Source organism: Mesoplodon mirus (genome assembly GCF_964341445.2).
Source record: "Mesoplodon mirus genome assembly, chromosome: 7".
Lineage (NCBI taxonomy): Eukaryota > Metazoa > Chordata > Mammalia > Artiodactyla > Ziphiidae > Mesoplodon > Mesoplodon mirus.
The window spans coordinates 6,818,416-6,835,909 of NC_138983.1; the positions used below are offsets into that span (position 1 = coordinate 6,818,416).

The window sequence follows — 17,494 nt, forward strand, 5'->3', positions numbered from 1 at the left end:
GGCCGATGGGTGAGGGTGCAATGTAGCCAGGGCCAGAAAAGGACAGGCCAAATGGGGCCTCATTTTCTCCCAACAGCCCTGGGACCCAGGCAGGATATGACCCTCCTCCAGTTGTGCGGAAGGGAAGACTGAGGGGCAGAGAGACACTGATGTCCCCAAGGGGCCAAACTGGGACCACGAGCAGTTCTCTTGACTCTGAGAGTCCCCATTCCCTTCTCCTTAACAAGGACCCTCACACGATACCTATCTGTGTGGGTCTAGAATGGAATCCAGTCCCTTCCTGCCCATACCAGGCAAGGTCCCAGCTTTGGGTGGCTACCCCAGCTCCAGGATCCTTGCCATACCAGGCCAAGAAGGCAGGAGAAAGCAGGGGTTCATGAGAACCACATAACTAAATGTGGGGCTGGGGCTCTTGGTGTCTGGTACGACTTTGGGAGCTGCTGCTGCTCGGCTCCCAGGTGGCTGGAGCTAAGGACAAAGAAGGCAGTAGAAAATTCAGGATCCTCACACAGAGTTCACACAGAGCCTTCACGTGTATCATCTCTGCAGCCTGAGAACAGCTCCAAGAACAGCTCCCTACTGTAGAGCTGGAAGCATCCAGGCCCAGGAAGTTGCCTCTTGACTCTGGAACTTAAGTTCAACCCGAGTTGAACTTGGGTTCTCTGATTCCCAGCACACAGTTGCCTAGGCAGGGGTCCCAGGCCCACTACAGTTCTGGCCAAGAGTGAGCGGATCTGGACTCCCGGGTCAGCAGCAGGAGCTGGAAAGGAAAGGGTCCCTAGGGGTGTGAGGACAGATGGGACCAGACCCCCGGCTGGAGGGTATTTCTCTGCTGGAGGTGGAAAGAGGAGAAGGGGGTGGGGGGAAACCATGTAGGTACTTGTACATGTACCTGTGTCTCTAACTCTCCCAGGGCCTACCCCGCCCAAGGGTGACCAGTGGGGCCCAGAAATGCTCAGCAAAGCCGGAGTTATCCAGATACCGTCCAGGCCTCAGTTTCCCCTTCTGTAGAGTGAGGGCAAGCAGCTGGCCACCTTGGTGTCCAGACTCTGCAAGGCTGCCCAGGGAAGATGCCCGCATGCGAAGACGCCACTCGGAAAGTGTTCTCGGGGAGCCTGCGAGTCAGGGCTGCCCCCTCCCCTTCCCACTCCTCTTCCCCTCCCCCTCCCCTGCTCGCCGGCCCCCCCGCCCCCGCCCCGCCTCCGCCTCCGGTGTGCGATGGGGGGCGGGCGGCGGGCAGAGCCAAGAGCGGCGGAGCTGAGCCGACGCTGCCACCTGATCCCATCCAGGCGCGGAGAGGCGAGCGACCAGCACTCTGCTCGCAGGGCCCCCAGCGCCCTCGGACCCTCAGCGGATTTCGCGGCCAAGGTTGGGAGGTAGCGGCGACCACCCTCAACCCGGGTCAAAGCAGAGCTCGCTCAGCGTGAGTACTGCAGCGGGACGGCCTGGGGCTGGAGGCGCGGGGGTGGACCGGGCTAGGATGGGGGATGCCGGCTGGGCGGGAGGGTGCCGTGGGGGCCAGTCCCCGAAGAGCATGAGGAGGCGGGCTCTTGGCCCCCTGCAGAGCAGGAGAGGACGCGGGTGAGAGAGCGAATCTGGCCTATCCCTTATGGGGACCAGATCCCAGTGACCGATCCCTGGGGGAGGCTGAGATGCAATTGAGGGAATGGGGGCTGGGGGGGGTGGGCAGTAATAATGGAGAGAGGAGGATGAAGGGAATTCAGAGGCAGGGATGACGTGGGGGTGGATGACAGGGAGACGGGACTGGAGGGGGGGCTGACCTGGCGCAGGCCGGGGGGTGGGGGGGAAGAAAGGAAGGAAAAGTGGAAGGTTGAAAAATATTTGATCTCCTGGGCCACTAATTTGCAGCCCACTCAGCCCTTGGCCCTTTCCTCTTTAGTGCACTGGGCAGTTGCCCTATACAGTGGGCTGTGCCATCCTCAGGTAAGGATAGAGTCTCCAGGTCATCCGACGGTCAGATGCGGGTGGTCCAGGCCAGGGTGCCCCCCCTCCTCCAAAGGCACTAATATCAGCCCTAGAGCTTACAGGGAGAGAGCAAAGGGCTTATGTGGGAGTGGGTGGGCATCCAGGCCGGTTTTCAAAGCTTTGGCTAGCTAAACCACTTCTTCTTTGGTTCCCTGGAGAAAGGAAAGCAATTTGCAAAACCAGGCAGCAGCCTGAGGTTGATTGTTCTGACTAAAATTAGCACTGATTTTCTGATGAGGCTGGGCACCCTGACTTGTCTCGGACGACTGAGGGAAACTCTGTCTCCACAGAGAAGGCACAGGGGACGCCAGGGAGTAGTCTGAAACACGTGAGGGGCAGGAGCCAGGGCTGTTGCTCTAAATTCTGGCCCCAGCAGACTGCCGCCCACCCCACACCGCCCCGGAGGTTACAAAGAGAAACCCAGCCCCAGGTGGCCCCCTTCCTGGGTGCCAGTGACCTGACTCCATCTCCAGAATAGGCATCGCGGAGTGAACTTGCCAAGGGAAGGGAGGCCTCCTCCAGTGTCCGAGCAGCACCCTCTCTCGGGACCTGGAATGTTTAGCCTGGCCGAGTGCCCACCCAGAGGAGACAGGGTTACTGCTTTGAAATACCTGAAGATCTGTCATGGAGAAAAAACGGTTCGTGTGGTGTAGCAGGGCAGCACTAGCAACCATGAGAGTGGAAGGTGGAAGCGGACAAGGAGAGGAGGGTGCCACCAGTGGCAGGCTGATCCCAGCTGTCCCAGAAAGAACTTCTGAACAGCCAAGGCTGCTCAGAAACGGACCAGGCTGTATCTGAAGGCGGTGAGCATCCAGTCATTGACCGGGAACGCGCAGAAGCTGGTGCCCACCTTGGAAGGCTGGTGTCCAGGGAATTCTTGTGGTGATGATACCCTGTACCCAGTGGGCCTCAGACTGGGGTCTGGCTGGCTGCCCAGGGCTAAGCCATGGAGGGGAGTGGGATGGAGGGGGCTACCAAGCACCCCATCACCCTTCTCTATATGGCCTGGTTGAAGCGTCTCCCAGGGAAAGTCCCACTGCAGCTCTCTCCAGGCTTGAGCTCTCCTTGGCTGACCCAGAGTCCACTGAAAAATAGGGTGGTTTCAGTGACTTGAGCAAAGATGGGAATAGGCTGGCCCTCCACTTGGCCTCCTTGGGAAACTCCTGCCTGGTCACCAAGTCCTCTAGGCAAGATAAGTGACAGGCAAAGAAGGTGTGCATCCTGAGAGGGCCTTGGCTCTGACTCCCTCCTGCCGGCAGCCTCACTTAGGCAGCGCCAGCCCTCCTCTGCCCTAGCCATCCTTGAAGACAGAGGGACCTTAGCTTGGTTGTCCTCTGTGGCTGGACCTTTCATACCCCTTGGCTCGAGGAGGATTAAGGCTATCTGCAGGGGTGGAGGAAACCAGGTGATGGGAACTGGAGAGAAGGGAAAGGCGTAACCAGTACGCCTTTCCACCCAAACAGGTTTAAATGTAATCCAGGATTAATTGGGGGAAGGGGGGGCTAAAGGAGAAGGATTGGAAGCCAAGTGCAGGGGCCTAGGGGAAGGTCATGGTCAAAAGAGTTTTAACATTACCTCAACCCTCCTGGGACTGAGGTGTCCTAGTTCCACACACATGCACGTGCCCATAAGGTTCCAGGCTCCCCCTCCCCTTTGGAGAGGGGTGTGTGCGAGGATGAAGCCAAACCTGGACCTGGAGACTGAGGCTGCTAAGACAGAGAGCCCACCCTAACTGGGGGGCAGGCATTGCTACTGAAGTTGACTTTCCCCTGGAGCTGCCCTTGAGCCAAGACATTCATGTGGGGACGGGTGACTGGCCAGAAACCAGGCCCTTCTCCTGCCTCTCACTGCTGCCACTCAGCTGGGATAGAGGCCCACCTCTCCTGAAGAGTCTCAGCAGGGCAAGCTCTGTATTCCCCTCCCCCCTCCCTTGGCCAGGCACCTCTCACTGCAATCGTCTGATGAGGTGGCCAGGGTTTCAGGTGTCTGGGGATGGAATCCAGATAGGGTTCCAGGATTTCAAGTCCTCCTTTCTTTCCCTCGTGGATTTATTGGTCTTGGGCCCTCGGGGCTCAGAAGCATGCAAAATTGCCAGAGTCCAGGGCAGGGATGGGGAAATCAGTTCTCTGTAGAAGCAGCACACATACTGTCTGAGGGCATGGACTTTGGAGCCAGAAGGAACAGATCTGAATCCAGATTCTGCTAATACCAGCTGCATGACCACGGACGAGTGACATCATCTCTTACAGCCTCAGTTTCCTTGTCTGTGAAATGGGAATAATACCTATGTTAGGCTTGCAGTGAGGATTAAATGGGATTAAGTGTGTGGTAGTATAATATGTAGAGAAAGCCTCTTCCTCATGTCAAGAGACTCAAGAAGGTGAAGACCTGGTCAGTGTTTCTGAGGAGCTCAGTGTCTGGGGAGTCAAGACCAACCGCTGGCTGAAGCAATGAGGCAAGGAGTCCTAGAGGAGAGGAAACCCCGAACTGAGACTTCTGTGCCCCGAGCCAAGTGCTGGTGCTAAGGCACATCTACTGGGGAGACAGACACAAATGGCCATGAGACAAAGACAGTTAAGGGCAGGCAGAAAAGCAGAGACAGGGCTCAAGGAAGGGAGTGGCTACAGCCTGAAGGGCTGGCCGGACCCCAGAGCGTGTAATTCCACCCAAGACTAAGTTATCTGGAGCAGTGTGGAGATAGGGTCACGGTAACAGGAGGTAGGAATCTGATCTTCCCTGGCCTCTCTGCTCACCCCACCCTTTGCAGCTCTCCTTTGCAGCAGTCCTGGTGGGGCTCGGAGCCCATCTCCTCTGCCTGCTACAAACCTGTTTGCCTCCTTCTCCTGCCAGGCCTCACAGGAACACTGGCCCTGCTACCAGAGCCCCAAGAGCCCCCATGAGTGCCGGCGAAGGGAGTCCTGGATAGTGAGGCCCTGGCTGGTCCAGGGGTGGATACCCCATCATGCCACCCATCCTCCAGCGCCTGCAGCAGGCCACCAAGATGAGCCGCAGGAAAATTCTGCTGCTGGTTCTAGGATGCAGCACCTTAAGCCTCCTCATCCACCAGGGGGCGCAGCTCAGCTGGTAAGGGGGCGGGGCCTCGGCGAGGGGGCGGGGCCCTGGAGTTGGGTTCCTCTAGAAGTCAGCTGCCTGGTTAGCCTTAGCTGACGGGAGCTCTCCTTCGTTCTTAAAGCTGCCAGAAGAGTCCGTCTTCTGATGGGCTTTGCTCCTTCCCTCTGTTCTGAAAGTGCTTTCCGTACATTCTCTTTAGATTCACACCACCTCCCTAGGTAGGGACTTCACTGAAAGGGCTGAGTGAGTAATCTGGGATTCTGTTCCAGCTCGAGTCTTCCCTCGGCATCTCCTTCTGAGTGCCTCCCTGTCGGAAGGCAGAGATGGTGAATAATATTCTCCAAAGTGAGAAGGAACTTTAAGACCAAAAAATGAAGTGGGCGACTCCATAAACTGCAACTATGAAGTTTATTGTGGGTAACTTACATACAGGCAGGAAGGAACGATTGGACGGTCGATCCAGAGGCATTCGCCGCGGCACCGAAAGGGGTACAGGGGGATTTAAAGGGGCCAGAGCTAAAAACAGAATCTGACTATTAAGGAGAAGCACATCCGCGTGGATGGGAAGGACGGGGTTCCTCCCCGCCCCCGGGGGGGTGGGTCTCATGGCCATTAACCATCTGCATCAGCAAAAGGCACTCTTGCAGCTTTCACATGGGATGAAGGCAAGTGTAAAGGTTGGCAGGGAACTTATCAGGCTTGGACGCACCCCCTGTGCGTAGGCTAAAGCTCAGTTTCGCAGAAAGGGGAGGGGGTAGGACTGTGGCCCTACGATGGAGCTGACAAGATGGAGACAATGTGCTTCAGCCACACACTCCCAGAGGACTGCAAACAACTTCTCACTACTGTTGTGCTGGCCAAGCCTCCTCACTTCTCTGAGCCCATTTGCTCATCTATAAAATGGGAATGATGTATGTGTGACCCAGCCAGTCACCCTGATACAGGATACCATGTGATGACTAGTAGCAACCCTGACCCAGTGAATCCTTGCACCCCCTTAGGGCCTCAATTTCGCCATTTGCTACATGGTCTGCCCATGAGAACAGTGTGAATGGGCCCCGTCCCTCTTGCCAGATGATTTGCTGGTCTTCAGGAGCATCCGTGTAGACGTTATCCTGAACCCAAACCAGCCACTGATAGGAAGTCTCAATGGTGTTCTCAAAGCTGCTTAGAGTTGTCCTTGTTACATGACGCTTAGGATGGCAGAAAAGAAAGAGAAGATCGACTCAAAGTCTGAAGGGAACTCACAGGTCACCTGTAATCCCGAAGGCCCTTGTTTCAGGAATGAGGAAACAGAAATTAAAGCTTCATGAAGGCTAGGATTATTATGTTTTTTATACTATCATATTTCTTGAGCCTAGAACGGTGCCTGGCACATAGAAGATGCTTAAAAAACTACTACTTGAATAAATGAATGAGGTTCCAGAGGACTTAATAGAATCACATAACAACAGGTTGCTTCAAAGCCCATGCCACTCACCTACAATGTGAGGAGCCAGTGGAAAGAAGACAGAGAGCAAGAGGATTTGGTGACTTAATCTGAGTTGCCAGACTTATAGAAATGATTTTTCTCCTTCTGTTCCTCAGTTTGTACATCTGTGAAGTGGAATTCCTCAAGGATCTCCAAGGGCCTTTGTCCTTGTGTTATCTTTTATGTGTAACGAAGTTACCTCAAAACTTAGCAGCTAAAAACATTAAACATTTATTATCTCACTCCTGTGGGTCAGGAACCCAGGTGTGCCCTAGCTGCATACCTCTGGCTCAAGGTCTTTCACGGAGTTGCAATCAAGTTGGCTGCTGGGGATGCAGTCTCATCTGAAGCCTTGATTGGAAGGGCTCCACTTATAAGCCCATTCAAGTGGTTGGTGCGGGAGCCTTCAGCTCTTCAAGCAGGCTGCTGGGCTGAGGGCCTGGTTCCCTGGAGACTGTTCCCACCTGGTACCTCCTCGTCCCCTGCATGAGCTGCCCTAGAGAGAGTGAAAGATACCAAGTCAGAAAACATTATCTTTTTATAATGTAATCTCACAAGTGACATCCCACTATTTCTGCCCTGTTCTACTCCCTAAGAGGCATCAATAAGTCCCACTCATATTCAAGAGAAGGGAAACACACAAGAGCGTGAATGCCAGGAGATCAGCAGGGATCACTGGGGGTCATCTCAGAGGCTGCCTACCATACGCCTCTACTGTTCTGTGGGTAAAGCCCAGGATGGGCCCTGGCCCATCCCCACTATCCTTGGGGAGAGACAGGGTCAAGCCGCACCCTTCTGACGCCCTCCTCCCTGCACACCCCCTGAACCCTGCAGGTACCCCAAGCTGTTCCCTCAGAGCTGCCCGCCTCTGCAGGACTCTCCGCCGCGCCCCAAGCACATGACCGTAGCCTTTCTGAAGACGCACAAGACTGCGGGCACTACAGTGCAGAACATCCTGTTCCGCTTCGCCGAGCGCCACAACCTGACCGTGGCCCTGCCGCACCCGAGCTGCGAGCACCAGTTCTGCTACCCGCGCAACTTCTCGGCGCACTTCGTGCACCCGGCCACGCGGCCGCCGCACATGCTGGCCAGCCACCTGCGCTTCGACCGCGCGGAGCTGCAGCGCCTCATGCCCCCGGGCACCGTCTACGTCACCATCCTGCGCGAGCCGGCCGCCATGTTCGAGTCGCTCTTCAGCTACTACAACCAGTACTGCCCCGCCTTCCGGCGCGTGCCCAACGCGTCGCTCGAGGCCTTCCTGAGCGCGCCCGAGGCCTACTACCGCGCAGGCGAGCACTTCGCCATGTTCGCGCACAACACGCTGGCCTACGACCTGGGCGGTGACAACGAGCGCAGCCCGCGCGACGACGCCGCCTACCTGGCCGACCTCATCCGCCAGGTGGAGGAGGTCTTCTCGCTTGTCATGATCGCCGAGTACTTCGACGAGTCGCTCGTGCTGCTGCGGCGCCTGCTGGCTTGGGACCTGGACGACGTGCTCTACGCCAGGCTCAACGCGCGCGCCGCCAGCTCGCGCCTCGCCGCCATCCCCGCGGCTCTCGCGAGGGCCGCGCGCGCCTGGAACGCGCTCGACGCCGGCCTCTACGACCACTTCAACGCCACCTTCTGGCGCCGCGTGGCGCTCGCCGGCCGCGCCTGCGTGGAGCGCGAGGCGCGCGAGCTGCGCGAGGCCCGAGAGCGCCTGCTGCGGCGCTGCTTTGGTGACGAACCTGTGCTGCGGCCTGCGGCGCAGATCCGCACCAAGCAGCTGCAGCCCTGGCAGCCCAGCCGCAAGGTGGACATCATGGGCTACGACCTGCCCAGCGGCCGCGCCGGCCCGGCCACCGAGGCCTGCCTCAAGCTGGCCATGCCCGAGGTGCAGTACTCGAGCTACCTGCTGCGCAAGCAGAAGCGCCGAGGTGGCGTGCGCCCCCGGCCCGAACCGGTCCTGGACAATCCCCCTCCTCGGCCCATCCGGGCGCTGCCCCGGGGCCACTGAGCTCTGGATGGGAGTCTGGACCCTGCCCTGCCCACCAGGATCTTGCCTAGGGCTGCCTCCAGGTCCCACCCCATCGGGCCCCTTTCTCCCGAGAGGGGCTGCAGCAGTACTTGAGGGCGCATCTCCCCGTCTGAGCCCACCTCCTGAGGGGGAGCTGAACCCCGCCTTCGAGGAGGGTGCTGATAGGCCCGAACGAGCCCCGGGCCACCCTCTCCTCCGTCCTAACTGGTTGGTGGCTTTGCCAAGAGGTCTGAGACCCGTGCAGAACCGCCCACCCTGCCTTTTTATGGGGATTGAGGACCCCCACCTGTCTTCCCCAAGTGGATGAGCCCATGCCACAGAAAGGGGCTGAGCCCTGGGGAAGGCTGCGCTGCCTGTCAGCCTCCCCGGCTCTTGCTCTTCCTGCCAGGGGTCAGAGGCCCCCCCACACTGTCCGTCTTCCAGGTTCCACCCTTCCCGCAGACCTAAGCTGCTCCCAGACCCCCAGAGCCCAGAGTTCTTGGGTTGAGCTTTTTGTTTGGTTGGTTTTCCTTGTTTTTAATAAAATATTTTAAAATATACAGATTGTATGTCACTCATTAAAAGCCAGATTCCCCACGTTTGAGAATGAGGCAGATGCCCAAGAATAGGTGTGGCTGTTACCATGAGGATGGGGGCCCAGTGAAACCGAGCAGGACCCTGTGGGGCTCCTGGCACAGAAGCCTTTCCGTGTCCCCCATTACTTGTTTGTAGGGGATGCAGACTCCCGTCTCCATGAACTTCCCTGAGTTCCAAAGGGCAGATTCGAACAGTTGCTAATCAGGGAAGGGAGGGGATGCAGAGACAAAGGAGGAGCCGCCAAGAACAATAGTGGAGCCTTGGGGCAGGGTCCTGGTTCGCCTCAAGGGACACACATAATATCTTTTGAGCTTTATAGAACTAAAACCCCCAATAAATGGAAGATGTCAGCATTCTTCATTCCAGAGAAGACTGCCTGAGGCTAGAAGTAACCAGAGAAGCTCATCAAGAGATGACCTGAGACCAGGTTAAAGGAGTGCAGGCCCTGCATACACACTAATCAGCAACCCCGCCCTTGAATCATTGCTCTAAAACTCCCTACCAAATCCTCCCAGGTGGGACACAGTTTTCGAGGGCAGGAGCCTGCTGTGTCCCCCTTTGCCTGGCAAAGCAATAAAGTTATTCTTTCCTACTTCCCCCAAAACTCTGTCTCCAAGATTCGATTAGGCACCGGTGTACGGAGGCTGCGTTTTCGGTATCACCAGGCTCAATCACTGCCCTTCCCAGAGGCTCACAACACTCATCAAGCCCTTGATTGACTGGGTTCACCAGACTGGCCACCCCAGCCCTACTCACTTCTCTTTGAGAAGATCTAAATCATTCCTTTTCATTCATTTCAGCACCATGTATTGAGCATCGTCCCCCTAACTTAGGGACACAGGGGAACAAGGCAGATAGGACTGACAACCCCTCCTTGGGCAGAGCAGAGGCTCGAAGGAGGATCGTTTCAGGTCAGGAGAGGCTTAACTCAGGACTTTATCTCCCTTTTGAGTCACTGACTTCACCACTGGTCTTCCTTCCCCACAAGAAGACAACATGGACTCAGATGAGGACCACTCCCTGCCTCCAACGTCCTTTAGCACAGTAAATACACCCAGCACTTTCAAATGAAACCTCCGTTAAGACCAGCAGAGAATCAGGACTTTTTCTGTTACTTTCTTCAGTGCTACATTGACACATCTGGACAAGCAATAAAAACAATAGCTAACATGGTATACTATGTGCCAGCTGCTGTTGAAGGGCTTCACATGTATTAATGAGATAGGTACCATTTTATGGATGACGGAATTGAAACTGGGAGAGGTTAAGTGATGCTCAGGGTCACACAGCTAGAGTTTGAACCCAGACAGATAGTTCCTAAGTGCTCTCACACTGCCACTAGAATAAAGAAGTTCCCACTCCCCAGGCTAGGCTGATGCCCAGGATCTTTCCCAAAAGAATGATAAGTGAAGAAACCAAGACACTGCGGTCAGCTCCTCTTCATTTTATCTTTCACAGAGACAATCGTTGGCCTGGTTAGGCAATGGAGATTGCAAGGTTTAGTTGGCAGATTACATGACTCTCCCTGGGCTTGAAAACACAGCACTTTTTACAGTGGCACTCTGGAAAAAGCAAAAGACAATAATTAGAGACCTGCAAAGACATAATTAGGTTTCTGGTGTTAAGCAGCTTTAAAGAATTGCACTAGACTCAAAGTCATCTAACCAAAAACAAGCAGACAAACATGCTGTGGCCCTCAGGCCAAGAAGATGTCTGTCCACTACTGTCCCCCGCCCCTGCTCCCCCCAGCCCTAGCATCTGGTCATACCTTTGCCAGGAACATCCTGCACCGTGCCCTGTATCCTCCTGGAAAACTCATACATGCCTTTAAGGTTTGCCTTGATAGGCCTCTCCTGCCTTCCCTCATCCTCAGGTAGGTGGGCCTCTTTTATAGACCTTGCCCCACTTCAGCAAAGAGCACAACTCCGGACTCAGAAAAATCTGGATTCAGGGACTAACTGGAATCATCTGGAATTATCAAGCCATAGAAGAGGGTTTCTCTGTTTGAGGTAGGAGCAAGGGCAGACCCTAAGCAGACACTGAATCAAAGATTAGCCTTCAGTGGCTGAGACTCTGGTCTGAACATCTCCAGCTTCAACCACAACCCATAGGAACAGGCCCCAGCCCCTGCGACTCCAGTGCCCTGCAGAGAGCCTCCTTCCATCTGTGCCCTTTGTACATGTCTCCTCCTTGAGAAGCTCACACTCAGGTCTGGGACAGATGTGTAAGCAGCAACCTGGGTGACAGTGACTTGATGGAAGCAACTACCTCCATCAGTGCTTTGGAATTCAAACCCTGGCTCTGCTACCTACTGGTTACATGACCTTGGTCTTAGCATTTGAGCCTCACTTTCCTCATCTGTGAAATGAACCCTCCGGAGCTTTGTGAACAGTAGTTGAGATAAGGCACTTAGCACGGTGCCCGACACGTGGAAATGTCCCCAAAGTGGCCGCTCTGGAGTCGTCAGGGCTCCTTTGGGACAGACACCCTTCACGCTGTAGATGTTGGCACATCTATTCCAAGAGTTTTCCAGCAGATAGGAGAAAGCACTTTGAGGTAAGGGTGCCTTTTTGCTCAAAGGCACTGTATGGACGAGCAGCAGCTTTGACTTTTGTGATTATAGAAGGATGTGCAAAGCATGTGGATGTTGCCAAAAAGTCGGCCTCTGTGCATCTGTGCCTAATAAAATCTTGGAGACAGAGTTTTGGGTGAAGTAGAAAAGAATAGCTTTATTGCTTTACCAGGCAAAGGGGACACAGTGGTCTCCTGCCTCAAAAAATGTGTATCCCTTGGGCTTCCCTAGTGGCACGGTGGTTAAGAATCCGCCTGCCAGTGCAGGGGACATGGATTCGAGCCCTGGTCCAGAAAGATCCCACATGCCTTGGAGCAACTAAGCCTGTGTGGCACAACTACCGAGCCTGCCCTCTAGAACCCGCAAGCCACAGCTACTGAGCCTGCGTGCCACAACTACTGAAGCCCACGTGCCTAGAGTCTGTGCTCCGCAGCAAGAGAAGACACTGCAATGAGAAGCCCGAGCACCGCAATGAAGAGTAGCCCCCGCTCACCACAACTAACAACAAAGAATAGCCCCCGCTTGCCACAACTAGAGAAAGCCCACGCACAGCACCGAAGACCCAACGCAGCCAAAAATATATAAATAAATAAAATTTATATATATATAAAAAAGAAAACTGTGTGTCCCAACCCGGGAGGATTTGGTAAGGAGTTTTATAGCAACGGTTAAGGGGGGGGGTTGCTGATAAGATTAGTGTGTGTGCAGGCCCTGCCCTCCTTTAATCTGGTCTCAGGTAATCTCTCTCTCTCTTTTTTTAAAAAATAAATTTATTTATTTATTTATTGGCCGTGTTGGGTCTTCCTTGCTGTGTGTGGGTTTTCTCTAGTTGCGGTGAGTGGGGCTACTCTTTGTTGCCGTGCGCGGGCTTCTCATTGCGGTGGCTTCGCTGGTTGCAGAGCACGGGCTCTAGGCGCACAGGCTTCAGTAGTTGCAGCACGCAGCCTCAGTAGTTGTGGCTCTCGGACTCTAGAGCGCAGGCTCAGTAGTTGTGGCTCACGGGCTTAGTTGCTCCGCGGCATGTGGGATCTTCCCGGACCAGGGCTTGAGCCCGTGTCCCCTGCACTGGCAGGCGGATTCTTAACCACTGTGCCACCAGGGAAGCCCTCAGGTAATCTCTTGATGAGCTTCTCTGGTTCCTTGAATCTGGTCTCAGGTGGTCTTCTCTGGAATGAAGAATGCTGACTGCATTTGTTGGGGGTTTTAGTTCTGTAAAGAGCTCAAATAAATTGTTACCTGTGTCCCTTGAGGCGGAACCAGGACCCTGCCCCGAGGCTCCACTACTGTTCTTGGTGGCTCTTCCCTTGTCTCTGCATCCCCTCCCTTCCCTGATTAGCAACTGTTCGAATCGGCCCTTTGGAACTCAGGGAAGGTCATGGAGGCTGGAGGCTGTTCCCTACAACAAGAAATGGGGGACACGGAAAGGCTTCTGTGCCAGGAGCCCCACAGGGTCCTGCTCAGTTTCATGGGGAACAGAGGAGGACAGGAGTGTCTGCCTGAGCCGTCTGGGGAGGCGCCCTGGAGAAGGTGATAGGGATAGAGTAGGAGGGACTGTAGATAGACAGGGAACTTTAGGGGGCTTTGGGAGACCACCGTAAGTTAATGATCACTGAGGAAAGCAATGGGAAAATCCTGAAACAATGTGGGCTTGCTTGACTCACGAAGCAGAGCAAGGTGCTTAGCAACAACACTAAGCAATAGAGGTACAAATCATGCCTCAAGACAATAAAACAATAGTAGAAAAATAATGCCTACATCCTGCCCAGTGATGGCAACAAGATAATGACCTCTAGGGCATACTCTCTGCACACATAAAAAACAATAATTTAGGGAAAGGTGACATTTCAAAGTGAAAGACCCTCCTTATACTGAGACCTGAAATAATTTTTCCATAGTGCCATGACAGTCCCAGATGGGCCATATAGGGTCAAAAAAAAAAAAACCCACCTGACATGTCGGAGGAGTTAATGGCGGAAGACTCAAAGGAGAACAAGGAAGAAGGTGGTCTTCTCCCCCACCTTTTCCTTTGATTATAAAAATGTAACCCACTAAGTACTTGGGGCAGTGCAGCGGATGCTCACCTGCCCGCCTCACAAGCGTCCTATTCTAATTAATCACTTCTTATCTATCACTTTGCCTCTCACTGAATTCTTTCTGTGCTGAGACATAAAGAACCCGAGCCCCTTGGAGCTCCCTGAGGCATCACCTAGCAGTTTCAAAGCTGAGAACAGGGACACGGAAGGGTGCTCCAGGTAGAGAATGCTGGGCTACCTGTGTGGGGAGAAGCATGCCAGTGCCTGGTTAGGAAAGGCCTTGAATCTCAGGCTTAGAAGTCCGGCTTGTTCTGCACCGGACACTGGAGTAAATGGAATGGCCAGAGATGACCAGCAGGGGGTGCTGGGCTGTCCCCAGAGGGGAGGGAGTCACCGTCTCAACCCATCTATAGCCCATTCCTGGCACAGCAGTGCACCAGGTAGGGAGCTCTGTTGTAGATGATGGAGCCACTGAGGGAAGCAGGAGAAAGGCCTTTAATAAACTGCAGATGCTGCAGGGAGAAGGCACGGTAAGGAGGGAGGTGGCACCAGCTAACATTTATTGAGCACTTGCTACGTGCTGGGCGCTTTTCTCCATGCCTTCTGCATTTTAACTTATGTGCTTCTTAACAACAACCCTGTGAGGTAGGTGCTGTTCTTATCTTCTTTTCACAGAAGGGGAAACTGAGGTACAAAAAGGTGATGTGCCCAGGCTCACCCACACACTGAGGGAGAGCCTGAGCAAGGACCAAAACCAGAATGCAGGCTCCTTGTTAAAGAGCCTCTTTATAAAAGCCCCCTGAGAGCGGCTCGAGTGGGAGGGAGGGGCAGGGAGACACTTTGGGTGTCGGAGGTGAGGAAGGCAGGGATCTGCCAGTGCAATTGGCTGGCAGCTTCTGGGGCTGTGCAAGAGGAGTGGAGAGGCGCTGCAGGACAAGAGACCCTGAGAAGAGGGGACAGCCCCCCCAGGCCATCCAGAGAAGGGGATGCAGGGCAGAAGGGGAGGTGATGGGGGGACTGAGCTGGGCTCTTCTGACCCAGCCAGGCCTCAGGAATCTGGCTGGCCATCGTCTCCTTCCCAGGAGTCCCCCAGCACCCTCCAGTGGGCCGAGGACAGGACAGGAACAGCGTCCTCCACCGCCCTCTCAAACTGCACCCCGATCTCATGGGATTTTCACAAAAGCCAGGCAACAGGAGAGCAGGAGTCAGACCCTAATCCCCCACTACGAATGGGGAGACTGAGTCCCCGAGAAGGAATGGGGCTCAGAGGCGGCCTGGAGCCAGGGAAGAGGCAGGAGTGGGGACACTCCCATGAGTGTCCGGCCACCAGAGCCCCAGGAGGCGAGGTCCTGGGTCCTTTTTCCCACCTTTGCCTCCAGCCCAAGGTTCCCCTTCTGAGTGTTCCTGAGATCATCACACCACTATGTGCAAACCGAACACTCATCTTCTGCCAAACCAGCTCCTTCTCCAGTGCTCTCAGTTTCAGGGACTGGCGCCCCAGTTCCTGAGGATGCTCAAGCCCCAATCCTTGATGTCCCCTTCATGTGTCCCTCACCCTTTCCCCAGCACCACCTATCCGTCGTTGCATCCTGTAGATCCAGGCGCCTGAATAACTGGCATCAACCCACTTCTCTTCCCCAACATCTCCTGTAGTCCCAGCCATCAGAGTTTCTCTGCTGGTTATGCCAACAGCTTCCTAACTGACCCACCGGCCTCAGGATCCCCACAGCAAACAGACTCCTCTCTGTGTGCAAGCATCCTTCTTAGAGCCATCTGATATGATCTCATCACTGTTTGAAATGCCACCCCCCTTACCAGCCCACAAGGCCCAGCCTGGTCTGACCCTCCCAAAACCTTTCACCTGCATCTCCCATTGCCCCTCTATCCTCACCCCCCATCTCGCTCCAGTCACTCTGGATTACACACCATTCCCTGAATGCAGTGCTATGCCAGGTCTGGCTCTTACTGGCTCTAGAATGCTGAATTTTGCCAGCTGGTTGTTGAACACAATTAAATTATATTAAAAATTAAATTAAAAATTTAGGGCTTCCCTGGTGGCGCAGTGGTTGAGAGTCCGCCTGCCGATGCAGGGGACATGGGTTCGTGCCCCGGTCCGGGAAGATCCCACATGCCGCAGAGCGGCTGGGCCCGTGAGCCATGGCCGCTGAGCCTGCGCGTCCGGAGCCTGTGCTCTGCAACGGGAGAGGCCACAGCAGTGAGAGGCCCGTGTACCGCAAAAAAAAAAAAAAAAATTAATTAGATTACATAAACTTACTGTTAAATAAATAATATTAAGAACAAAGGTAATAAATACTCACAACTCATTACTTCCTAATTCATTTACTAGATTTTACTATTATTTCTTCTCTTAAGGTTATGTAGGTCTATTGTATCTGCCTGGTGGAAATCCTAGAGAATAGGATGCTCCTTATTGTCCATTTCTTCCAAACAGTATGCAGCGACGTTACATTGGTAGCGTGAAATCAGCCATGGTGCAAGTAGCTACACTGCAAATCAACAAACACTATAAATCAGATCGATTTATTGTTTTGTTAATTGTCTAGACCAGGAATAAGCAAACTACAAGCCAAATCTGGCCCACCACCTGTTTGTGTAAATAAAGTTTTATTGGAACCCAGCCACACCTATTCTTTTCCTTATTGTTCTGTGGCTGTTTCTGCACTACAATAGCAGAGTTGAGTCATTGCAATAGAAACTGTGTGGCCCTGAAAGCCTAAAACATTTACGTCTTGGTCCTTCATGGAAAAAGTCTGTTACTCATTAACAAAACCAAAAAATAGCAACCAAAATTCACATCAGAACTACACATGGAGAGATAGGTGTCAAACGCTTCCCAGCACACAACTGCCTGAAGGTGCCAGGACAATTCACACCTCTGTTCTTGGCACATGATCTTCTCTTTGCCCATAGTGCCTTTTCTTTTCTGATCCACCTGTAAAGTTCCTCACCATTCTTCAAAATGTCCATTTTCCCATGCTCCTGTATTAGTTAGCAATGTGTTGTGTAACAAACCACCCCAAAATCTAATGGCTTTTAAAAATGCATTCTATGGGGGCCTCCCTGGTGGCGCAGTGGTTGGGAGTCCGCCTGCCGATGCAGGGGATACGGGTTCATGCCCCGGTCTGGGAGGATCCCATATGCCGCGGAGCGGCTGGGCCCGTGGGCCATGGCCGCTGAGCCTGCACAACCGGAGCCTGTGCTCCGCAACGGGAGAGGCCACAACAGTGAGAGGCCCGCGTACCGCAAAAAAAAAAATGCATTCTATGGACTTCCCTGGTGGTACAGTGGTTAAGAATCCACCTGCCAATGCAGGGAACATGGGCTCAAGCCCTGGTCCGGGAAGATCCCACATGCCATGGAGCAACTAAGCCCGTGCACCACAGCTACTGAGCCTGAGCTCTAGAGCCCGTGAGCCACAACTACTGAAGCCTGCATGCCACAACTACTGAGCCCACGTGCCACAACTACTGAAGCCGCGTGCCTAAAGCCCATGCTCTGCAACAAGAGAAGCCACCGCAGTAAGAAGCCACGCACTGCAAAGAAGAGTAGCCCCCACTCAATGCAATTAGAGAAAGCCTGCGCACAGTAACAAAGACCCAACGCAGCCATTAATTAATTAATTAATTAATTATAAAAAATAAATAAAAATGCATTGTTTCTCATTAGAGTATCGGTCGTCTGGGTGGTTCTGCTGATCTGGGCTGGGCTTGACTGATCTCAGCTGTGCTCACTCTTGGTGCAGGATC

At 54.1% G+C, this 17,494-nt stretch overlaps 1 protein-coding gene across 1 annotated transcript; it reads left to right on the top strand.

The window, feature by feature from the left end:
* Positions 1-4,948: 4,948 nt before the first annotated feature.
* GAL3ST3 (galactose-3-O-sulfotransferase 3) lies at positions 4,949-8,525 on the top strand (the record flags this gene model as incomplete). Its single annotated transcript, XM_082628183.1, has 2 exons — positions 4,949-5,070; positions 7,364-8,525. The coding sequence occupies 2 exons, from the start codon at positions 4,949-4,951 to the stop codon at positions 8,523-8,525; spliced, it is 1,284 nt and encodes a 427-aa protein (XP_082484309.1).
* Positions 8,526-17,494: the final 8,969 nt, after the last annotated feature.